Here is a 12121-nt window from a genome sequence, read left to right as displayed (position 1 = left end):
TTGTATTAGTGATATAATAATCTGTGGCATTGAAAAGTGGTCGTAGAGCGTGGGTAGAGGACTGAATAGAACTATTACGAAAAGCTAGTCGCCCGCCATTTGCTGGTTGTGTAAACACGTTACGAACATGTGGTATCATAACTAACTCGGACGTAAATAAATCTCTTAAATTGTCGTAATAACTTTTTACAGTGTTTAACTATACACATTGATGGTCAATACCAATTGCGTCAACCATTGTAAAATCTTCATTGCACATCATCAATCACCATCTATTCATTTTTATAAATTCAATGTATATTTATTTTCAATAAACTTTTATCATTTTGATAGCTACCACATCTTGCCGCAGAATATCCTTTTTTTTTTAATTTCATCATGTAATTATTTAACATTAATTTACATTTTCTTTTTTGTTCATTTCAATTGATTAGGATGCCGATATTTTAAATCCAAGATTTAGACGGCAATCATTTCGATTGTCCTATTATTACATTTGCTTGCGAGCCACTGCCTGCTGGATCGCAACGCCTTGATAATATATTCCGTTACAAAATGGTGATATTTTAGTGTTATTGAATTGCTCCCTGTATCAAGATCGTATATTTATTATTTGGGTAAGTTACAATTAAAAAATATGTTGACGCAATTATCATTGCACCATAATTAGCATTTTGTCCCGGGAGCAGGACTGCGATTCATCATCGTTCTGGCATCTTTCGATTGAGCTGTGTAACATTAAGTTTCCTGCGAAGTTTTCCCTAGTGTGACCTTCACACTTACGGCGTATTGCGACTCTTCGGACTGTGACAGGCATGCTGTGTGATACTACTAAACGGAGAAAAGATTTTGGGTAATATTATTATAATGGTGATACTATTGAAGGGGAGAATGGAGGTGAAATAATGCAGAAAAATGGAAAAAAGTCCCGATTTAAACACTTAGGATTCGAAAATGACTTTTCAGTGATTGTAAGGACGTACTTTGGAAACTGAGCCACGAAGGCGGACGCATTTAGGGAATTAACTTACATAGAGTAATAATTTAAGAAATAATACCTACGGTACTTGGATGTTAGTGGATGTGAGCGGATATTTTAAATTAATTTTTATACCCCTATCTTCCTAGGACAAAACTGCTTAATTGAGGAGCAAATTTTCAAAATGATCCTTGTCCATTTTCATAACTTTGAGAAAAATAACGAAAAAACTATTTGAGGTCTAAAATTTTTTTCTTACCAGCTAGGCAAGAGGCATTATGAAACCAAAGAGGTTGGATGCATTTAGAATCAAGATTCAGATTCTAATAGTTATTTTAACGAAAGAATATAGTGGTTTATAGGGCGTTCCAAAGCCCACGCATGATAGTTCTATATACAGTTATATTTCAAGAAGGCATGACAGATATAATTTTTTTTTTATCTCGTATTGTTTTGAAAATCAGCTCCTCAATTACAATTGTGTTCATCACCACCAAGTTGTATTCACTTCAATGAATTTTCTTTATTTAAAGTTCTATTCTGATCCCTTTCTAAGGGCTGCAAGTCCTTAAGAAGATTCATGATGAAGAAATGCACTGCAAGATAGTCATATTCAACCTCTATTATATGCAATTTATTATACTGAGGAAAAGAGTGCGTGGATTGTGACTGTTAGGTGCAAGAACAGTATTCGAAATTGAGGTATAACCTTTTCTTTTTGTTGGTTTCGTCACAAGATGATTGTGTCTATATATGCTTTCGTATTATATTCCTGTAATTATTTGAGGCATATAGTTATGTTCGTGATCATATAAACTTTTTTTAGCTTTAATTTTCGAGGCTAGCTATATTTAGATGTTTGGTGAGTTTGTTTTGCCTTTGGTGGAGTTTCGAAAATATCATTTTCGTTCCTTTCTAAACAAGCATACTCTGGAATCATAAATAATAAATATGTAGCCGAAATTTTACTGATTTTTCGATTTTCCAAAAATAATTGGTCCTAGCATTTTTTTTTTCACGCGATAATGGCTGAACCGATTTATATGAAAATAGCAATATACATTAAGTTCGTTATAACATAGAATTTAAGCTATATGGCATTCAAAATATTTTATTTAAAAGGGGGGTTATAAGGATGCTTGAATTAATTAAATCGAAATATTTCGCTTATTATTGATTTTTGTGAAAAATGTTACATGATAAAAGTTTCTTTAAAAACAATTTGCGATGAGTTTTATTCCTTGAAAAATTTTGATAGGACTGATATTTAATGAGATAAATGAGTTTTAAAATTAAAATAACTGCGATATAAGGCGGTGTAATTAAATAAAAAACAAATTACTTCTTCTATAAGGAGCCTTGGACAGCAACCATCCAAAGCTATGAAACATAGCCTACAGATAATGTTTCTGTGTTTGAATGAAGTAATATCGTAAGCTAAATTAACTGATTTGTATAATTAATTATTAATTCACCATTTATAGTAGTTTCTCTAGATGGACATAATGCTATAATGTTATTACAGTAACTTCTGAGTGAATCGAGGACAGGTAAGATTAAAATAGCTTCTTATGCACAGAAAACTTGATAGGCTATTCTGTACATTCGTTTCCTGTATTTCCTAAAATAATTTTTTTTACCGAATGAGTGGTCTCTGGATCGAGCTGATCGCTTTTTAATGTTTTTAATACAATTTAAATTAAGTAACATAATAAACGATATATCCTTCTATCAAACACGAATGTTCCCTGGATCAAATGTCCTATTTTAATTATGTAATTACTTTATATTTATTTCTAACGGGTGCAGCGGAGCGCACGGGTACGGCTAGTATTAAATCAAATTGGAAGTGATAAAGTGAAAATAGTTTGTAAGAGTGACAAAACATAGGGAAGTGATAAAGTGAAAATAGTATGCATGAGTGACAAAACATAGGGAAGTGATAAAGTGAAAATATTATGCAAGAGTGACAAAACATAGGGAAGTGATGAATTAAAAATAGTATGCATGAGTGACAAAACATGGAGAAGTGATAAAGTGAGAATAGAATGCATTGGTGACAAAACTTAGGGAAGTGATAAAGAGAACATAGTATGCATGACAAAAAGTAGGGATGTGATAAAGTGAAAATAGTATGCATGAGTGACAAAACATGGGGAAGTGATAAATTGAAAATAGAATGCAGGAGTGAAAAAACATAGGGAAGTGATAAAGTGAAAATAGTATGCATGAGTGACAAAACATAGGCAAGTGATCAATTGAAAATAGTATGCATGAGTGACAAAATATGGGGAAGTGATAAAGTGAAAATAGTATGCATGAGTGACAAAACATAGGGAAGTGATAAACTGAAAGTGGTGTGCATGAGTGACAAAACATAGGGAAGTGATAAAGTGAAAATATTATGCATGAGTGACATAACATGGGGAAGTGATGAATTGAAAAAAGTATGCATTAGCGACAAAACATAGGGAAGTGATAAAGTGAAAATAGTATGCATGAGTGACAAAACATGGAGAAGTGATAAAGTGAAAATAGTATGCATGAGTGACAAAACATAGGGAAGTGATAAATTGAAAATAGCATGCATGAGTGACAAAACATAGGGAAGTGATAAAGTGAAAATAGTATGCATTAGTGACAAAACATAGGGAAGTGATAAAGTGAAAATAGTATGCATGAGTGAAAAAACATAGGGAAGTGATAAATTGAAAATAGTATGCATTAGTGACAAAACATAGGGAAGTGATAAAGTGAAAATAGTATGTATGAGTGACAAACCATGGGGAAGTGATAGAGTGAAAATAGTATGCATTAGTGACAAAACATAGGGAAGTGATAAAGTGAAAATAGTATGCATGAGTGACAAAACATGTGGAAGTGATAAAGTGAAAATAGTATGCATTAGTGACAAAACATAGGGAAGTGATAAAGTGAAAATAGTATGCACGAGTGACAAAACGTAGGGAAGTGATAATGTGAAAATAGTATGCATTAGTGACAAAAGCTAGGGAAGTGATAAAGTGAAAAGAGTGATAGTGACAGAAAAGACGGTAAGGCAATGGAAGAATTGTGAAAATGGATAAGATACAAATAATAACCAGGGAGTGATAATAAGTAAGTAGTGAGACAAATATATTAAAGAAAAAGGAAATGGAAATGGAATAAAATGGGTAGAAACTACTTCGCCTGAACATATATAAATTAGTTTAATGGGATTAAGTGGTGTGTGAACGTTAGTGATTCAAGTGAGTAAATGAGTTGACAACTATGGAAGAGTTCAACTTAATGTAAACAATGTTGGGAACATTATTATCAAGTGTGGGGACTTAATTTTCAGGTTCCATTGCGCACAAGTGCAACCTGTGGGCTTCCAAACTGTAATTGAAGTTTCAATACAGCTTCACTGTGGAAGGATAGGAAGTGATTCGAGACTGATCTAACCGATTATTTATTTATGTGTATCAAACCGATATTCCCAGGATACTAGTTCGATTAATTAAAATGTGTCACAGTGAAACGTACAGCAGAGTTCGTATTGGTCAGTTTCTGTCAGATGCGTTTCCAATTCACTGTGGGCTAAGGCAAGGAGATGCACTATCATGTTTACTTTTTAACTTTGCTATAATATATGCCATTAGGAAAGTCCAGGATAAGGGAGAGGGTTTGGAATCGAACGGGTTACATCAGCTTCTTGACTGTGCGGATGACGTGAGGGAAAAAGACCTTTAGGGAAGCCGAGACGTAGATGGGAAGATAATATTAAAATGGATTTGAGGGATGTGGGATATGATCATAGAGAATGGATTAATTTTGCTCAGGAAAGGGAGCAATGGCGGGCTTATGTGAGGGCGTAATGAACCTCCGGGTTCCTTAAAAGCCAATAAGTATGTAAGTAAGTAATAGTATATCAAACCGATAATTTATTTGGGTGTTTGATTATTTTTGAAGGGATTTAATGAGCAAGTTTGGAACTATACTGTTAATCTAGGTCACATCGAAATGTTTTGCATGCTACCACGTTGGACAAGGGTTCTGGTCCCTCAAGGATAACATGTTAATATATTGAACTGTCTGATACTATTCTTTCAGTTATGATGACTGAAATCAAGACGGAACCCGAGGACGATGTATTGGCTGTAGGATAATTATTTCATGACTCGGATATGGAAGAAGCAAATCCTTCAATAGATGTAAATATAAACCCATATTTCATTTCTAGCCAGTAGTTTACCTACTCTTATTACTATTAAACAAAGATTGGTCACAATTCTCGTGCAGGAGAAGCAAATGGTTGAAACTGGCTGTTGCAAAGTTACTAAAACAGCTGTTACGTTTTGCAGAATTAGTAGGAACTGTTGTTAATTAAGAGATGTTGATCACATTCTCCTTCCTTACACCAGCAATTAAACTAAACTGATATCCTGACTGACTTGGAGAATGACGATCAGCTGACAAGCCGCTGGATATTTTAAGAGTTCTGAGAAAGTTTCAGTAGCCCAATCCACGACTTTTCCCTCAATCTAGCAATCCTGATCTCTCTGTATGAACTTGCGAGATACGCTGAGAAGTCCGCGTGACGTGCTGTTCTGTGGTGAGGTGAAGGTGAAGGCGAAGGTGAAGGTGAAGGTGAACGATAAGAGTTATTATTAAACCTCGCTAAAATGTATTGACCGCATGCTATTGTAGATTATTTCAGCTCTTCGTATTATAACTTTCTGTTGAGCGAAACACAAGATATCTCACTGTAAAAACATTAAGCTCTGTATTCTGAGGAACGTGAGTTCATTAGCAGTACATTTAATAATTGTGAAGACCAGTGGCGTGGCTCAGTCGGTGAGGAGCTTGCCTGCAGGTCTGAAGTTGCGCTCGGGCGCGGGTTCGATCTCTGCTTGGGCTGATTACTTGGTTGGGTTTTTTCCGAGGATTTTCTCAACCGTAAGGCGAATGCCAGGTAATCTGTGGCGAATCTTCGACCACATCTCGCCATATGCCTTTTCGCTATCACCAATCTCATAGACGCTAAATAACCTCGTAGTTGATACGGGCAGGGCATAGTTGCGCCCCACGGTCAGATAAAGTACAGCAGATAAAAAAGGGTCCCTATTTTGTGGGCATAGTTGCGCCCCGATGAAATAGGTAGAGAAAAAGACACTACGGAAACTCGAGGCTAGTAATCAACCAACCATATTGATTTCTTATGCGATTTAATATTCATTATCGATACCGTTAAAATGAACACCATGCATATTAACCCTTTTTCTACTGTTTATGCAGTGATTATCAATAGCCTACCGTCAAAATGAGCAACGTGAAGTTGGCAGTACTTTATTAACTGACATATTGAAATGAGTGAGGCGTTGGAATATGGAGGCTTAGCAGTCTTTGATATTTTATTAATGATTTTCACACCGTCTGTGGCGTATATTGAGGTTAATTTAAAATCAATGTTAAGTTTAGTGAAAAGGGTAAGGAGTTAATAATTCACAATGGTTCTATGTTTCAATTTTCGAAACCCTGTACAGTAGGAAGATATCGATGTACAAACAAAACATGCAGTTCATTTATTGTGTGTGATCGATGAAAAAGTGTTATTTTAAATAGTAAAATTGATCATATCCTAGACCTACCTGAATTCAATGCAGCTATCACTGTAATATTTGTAAGTAATTTGTTTATATTATGACAATCACTTTCGTGTGTACTATGTCCATCGGGGCGCAACTATGCCATGTACATTCTGCTACCTGATTTCTTCGGGGCGCAACTATGCCATGTCCATTGTGCTACCTGATTTCTTCGGGACGCAACTATCCCATGTCCATCCTGCTACCTGATTTCTTCGGGGCGCAACTATGCCATGTCCATTCTGCTACCTGATTTCTTCGGGGCGCAACTATGCCATGTCCATTGTGCTACCTGATTTCTTCGGGACGCAACTATGCCATGTCCATCCTGCTACCTGATTTCTTCGGGACGCAACTATGCCATGTCCATTGTGCTACCTGATTTCTTCGGGACGCAACTATGCCATGTCCATCCTGCTACCTGATTTCTTCGGGACGCAACAATACCATGTCCATTGTGCTACCTGATTTCTTCGGGGCGCAACTATGCCATGTCCATTCTGCTACCCGATTTCTTCGGGGCGCAACTATGCCATGTCCCTTCTGGTACCTGATTTCTTCGGGGCGCAACTATGCCATGTCCCTTCTGCTACCTGATTTCTTCGGGGCGGAACTATGCCATGTCCCTTCTGCTACCTGATTTCTTCGGGACGCAACTATGCAACTATAATACATACGGTACTTGGATGTTAGTGGCTGTGAGCGATGTTTTATATTGATTATTATCCCCTATCTTGCTAGGACAAAACTGCTTAATTGAGGAGCTTATTTTCAAAATGATCATTGTCCTTTTTCATAATAGTTATTTTAACGAAATATTATAGGGGTTTATAGGGCGTTCTCAAGCCAATGCATGACAGTTCTATATAGAGTTATATTTCAAGAATGCATGACAACTAATATTTTTGAACTCGTAGTGTTTTGAAAATCAGATCCTCAATTATAATTGTGTTCATCACCGCCGAGTTGTATACACTTCAATGGATGTTCTTTATTTAAAGAGTTCCATTCTGATCCCTTTCTAAGGGCTGTAAGTCCTTAAGAAGATTCATGATGAAGAAATGCACTGTAAGATAGTCATATTCAACCTCTATTATAAGCAATTCATCATGCTGAGGAAATGAGTGCGTGGAAATGTTATTTATTACAGGCATTAAATCCAAGATAAATCCCGGGGATTGTGACTGTTAGATGCAATAACAGTAATCGAAATTGAGGTATAATTTCTTGTTTTTGTTGGTTTCGTCACAAGATGATTGTGTCTATGTATGATTTCGTATTGTTTGCTGTAATTATTTGAGGCATATAGTTATGTTCATAAACTTTTTTTAGGTTTAATTTTCGAGGCCAGTTATATTTAGAAGTTTGGTGCGTTTATTTTGCCTTTGGAGGAGTTTCGAAAATATGATTATCGTTCCATTCTAAACAAGAATACACTGCAATCCATTTAATAATAATTCTGCATTTCTAGCTTTAACAGCCTGATACAATTTTCATTTCACTAATGATATCGTTAAACTTATAAGTGGGCAACTTTTGTAGCTTCATTGTTTGAATTAATATATATAGCCTTTATACATATATATTTTTACAATTGATAACAGTGGGTTAATATGAACACTTGTGACATTGACTCACAGTAAGGCTGGTCATATGATTCATTATAACTAAAATATTTTTGCCATTAGCTTATCTACTGTTATTACTGTTACGAAAAGATTGCTCAGAATCCTTGTGGAAAAGAAGCGAGTGTTGGAAAGTATTTCCTGCGAAGTTACAACTTGAATGTGTTACGTAATAAAGACTTCTTAATTTCGTAATTGCACCGGATGGGATATCTCGCCTGCTGATCATGAAGTTTATTGGACTCACTATGGCTACCCTTACAAGCTACGGCATTGATGACTTTAAAAATGTAAGTCGGCTGCTATAGTTTTAAGGAATTTGGAAACGTTAAGACGGGGAAAACTTCTTAAGGGGTGATGCTGGCAATTTATATGTGAGACTGTTTTAAATGATCTAGCCATATATTCAAATGTGGCTTAATATATTGTGCGTTTATGAGCTGAGTGAATTTTTAAATATTTTTTTTAGTGAAACTTCGATAACTTCCCACACTTCACTCACGAGATTAAACGTACTTGAACCAATGAAAACTTAACACATTCCTCACGTCACTTACAAAATTATCCCCTCAACTAACCCATTATCCTTGACACATACCATCTAACCCATGACGAAATGCGAATCGTACCTCAGTTCCGTGTGTGGTGTGGAGAGATATCGCAGATTGGCCCGTTTTTTTAACGCAGTTTTTTTTTTTTTTAATTTATAATTTTAAGTAGCTTATTGAACAACAGGTATTAAAAGTTTTGTCTGAAACTTCTCACACAGGTCACTTAAGTCTAGAATGACGACGCGGGATCTTTTATAACCCCATCCAGATTGATTTACGTGTAGGTGGAAAATATTATTACTGAATCGCACTTTACCCACCCCTTAACTTTGCCCGCATTCCTTGCCTTTAGTTTGCGGTCAGTAACATGGGAGTGAAAGTCGAAAATCCTAAGAAAAGAGCTTATTTTTTAAGCCGTGTGTTGAAAAGTGCAGAAAATACCCCAAGCCACCCTTCCCGTTGAGTGATGTTTGGCAGTAATTTCACTGAGTCATGTGATGTCGAGAAGTTCAGTATTTCAATATGTTAATTAGTTCAGTGAAACCAGCTGTAAGAGCAAATATGGGTCAGCATTTACAAAAGGGATCGAGAGATGAAAAAGAAACTAAGATAAGAAGTCAAGGTTCTGCAAGGACTGGAAGGGATGAAGTAACATTAGCGACACCGAAAAGAGGTACGTCAGTGGGAAGAATTAAGGACAGATAAGTTATAACTTAAGAGGTTGGTGCATGAGTGACAAAACATAGGGAAGTGATAAAATGAAAATGGTGATGGTGACAGAAAAGACGGTAAGGCAAGGGAATAATAGTGAAAATGGATAAGATACAAATAATAACCAGGGAGTGATAATAAGTAAGTAGTGATACGAATATAATAAAAAAGGTGGGAATGGAAATGTAATAAAATGGGTAGAAACTACTTCGTCTGAAAATATATAAATTAGATTAATGGGAATAAGTGGTCAGTGGACGTTAGTGATTCAAGTGAGTAAATAGGTTGACAAGTATGGAAGAGTTCAACGTAATGTAAATAATGTTGGGAACATTCTTATCAAGAGTGGGGACTTAATTTTCAGGTTCCATTGCGTACAAGTGCAACCTGTGGGCTTCCAAACTGTAATTGAAGTTTTAATACAGCTTCACTGTGGAGGGTAATGAGCAAGGAGGAATAGGAAGTGACCGTCAATCAGTTTTAAAAGGGCATGATTCCAGACTATGCCTTTTTTTAAAAGGCGGTAAATTCATTAGTCAATGAAACAGTGGAGAAAAACAGGAGTGATGCCTTTCTAAAACCAAACGTTCGGCTAATGGAAGTAGTGTTCGAATCAATAAAAAAAGTGAATATCACTGAAGTTGTGATGACGCGCTTTTAAAAATTTCGCCGAATGACCGCCAGCAGTGGTGTTCGGGTTGAAGACCAGGGTTCAACACTCGTACCAAATTGGGGAAGAACCTCAAAGAAACAATTGACGGTGAACGCCATGGTGCCATTCTGCGGTTCCTTCTGCAATCCAGTTAAGCTTGAAATTGCAGAGGAGTACCATTAAGAAAGCTACTGATAAGTTTCTAGTAACGTCACTAACTGTAACCGAACTGAAGGACAGTTCGATAAAAGCAAGTTGTGAGCTAATTCTAGGAAGGGAGGAAATTGTGGTGCAAACGCAAAGGCAATTCTGCAAAACTGGGCAAAATAAAGGACATTCCTTTACACAAATTGAATTCCTAAATCATGTTTATGTTGGCAGTAGCAAGACCTGCGTGGGACTCCCACAAAAAAGTCAGTGGATTAATGACCGATTATTTATTTATGTATATATAACCGATTATTTATTTATGTATATCTAAGTGATTATTTATGTATATATAACCGATTATTTATTTATGTATATCTAACTGATTATTTATTTATGTATATCTAACCGATTATTTATTTATGTATTTCTAACCGATTCTTTATTTAGGTATATCTAACCGATTATTTATTTATGTATATCTAACCGATTATTTATTTGTGTATATCTAACCGATTATTTATTTATGTATATCTAACCGATTATTTATTTATGTATATCTAACCGATTATTTATTTATGTATAACTGACCGATTATTTATTTATGTATATGTAACCGATTATTTATTTATGTATATCTAACCGATTATTTATGTATGTATATCTAACCGATTATTTATTTATGTATATCTAACCGATTATTTATTTATGTTTATCTAACCGATTATTTATTTATGTATATCTAACCGATTATTTATTTATGTATAACTGACCGAGTATTTATTTATGTATAACTGACCGATTATTTATGTATGTATATCTAACCGATTATTTATTTATGTATATCTAACCTATTATTTATTTATGTATAACTGACCGATTATTTATTTAAGTATATCTAACCGATTATTTATTTATGTATATCTAAGCAAGTGTCTGTTTCTTCCTTCACCTAGTTTTACCAAACATTTTATATTTCACTTGCGTTGTTGGGCATCAAGACAAATGTGCAAACCATGTTTGGGTGTTATCTGTGGTTAACGAGTTATAATACTGTAATATAACTGGATTCTGTGGTCGTGGTGCAAACATTGTTTTCTAGATATTATAGCTTTACGTCAAGAGGGCTGTGGTTCATTCTATTCAACAGCTCACAGGTTGCTGTTTGGTATCCTTGTTTGATTACATTTGAAGGGATTTTATGAGCAAATTTTGAACTATATTGTTAATCTACGTCACATCGAAATTTTTTGCATACAACCACGTTGGACAAGGGTTCTGGTCCCTCATGGATACCATGTTAATATATTCAACTGTCTGATACTATTCTTTCAGTTATGATGACTGCAATCAAGACGGAACCCGAGGACGATGTATTGGCTGTAGGATCATTATTTCATGACTCGGATATGGAAGAAGCAAATCCTTCAATAGATGTAAATATAAACCCATATTTCATTTCTAGCCAGTAGTTTACCTACTGTTATTACTATTAAATTCTCGTGCAGGATGTTATGTTTTGCAGAACTAGTAGGAACTGTTGTTAATTAAGAGATGTTGATCACATTCTCCTTCCTTACACCACCAACTGAACTAAACTGATAATCTGACAGACTTGGAGGATGACGATCAGCTGAGAAGCTGCTGGGAGTCATATCAAAACAAAGCTTTGATCATATGTTCGGTTGTTCATCTGTGTTTGAGTAAAAATTACTCCATTAGTACATTCTTATTGATCGTTCTATATTTGATGTGAACATAGAAGTCGCATTCCCACGATTTGTTCATTAGTGTGTAAGTTGATAGCAAATACCTTACTACCGTGTAAC

The 12121-nt window shown here is 35.3% G+C and overlaps 1 protein-coding gene across 4 annotated transcripts in view; it reads left to right on the top strand.

Annotated features, from left to right (window-relative positions):
• Positions 1 to 12121, top strand: part of LOC138691910 (uncharacterized) — a 123406-nt gene that overhangs the window by 66221 nt on the left and 45064 nt on the right. For 2 of the 4 annotated variants that reach the window (XM_069814521.1, XM_069814520.1), the window contains one exon: positions 11628 to 11728. In XM_069814521.1, the coding sequence (XP_069670622.1) occupies positions 11628 to 11728 (101 nt within the window). Of the gene's footprint in view, positions 1 to 540; positions 618 to 5071; positions 5173 to 11627; positions 11729 to 12121 lie in introns of those variants that run through there. The other 2 variants (XM_069814522.1, XM_069814523.1) reach the window with 2 other exon arrangements.

The sequence above is a fragment of the Periplaneta americana genome, chromosome 16 (genome assembly GCF_040183065.1).
Source record: "Periplaneta americana isolate PAMFEO1 chromosome 16, P.americana_PAMFEO1_priV1, whole genome shotgun sequence".
Lineage (NCBI taxonomy): Eukaryota > Metazoa > Arthropoda > Insecta > Blattodea > Blattidae > Periplaneta > Periplaneta americana.
The sequence above is the reverse complement of the archived record's forward strand: the minus strand, read 5'-3'. Positions and strand labels throughout refer to the sequence as shown.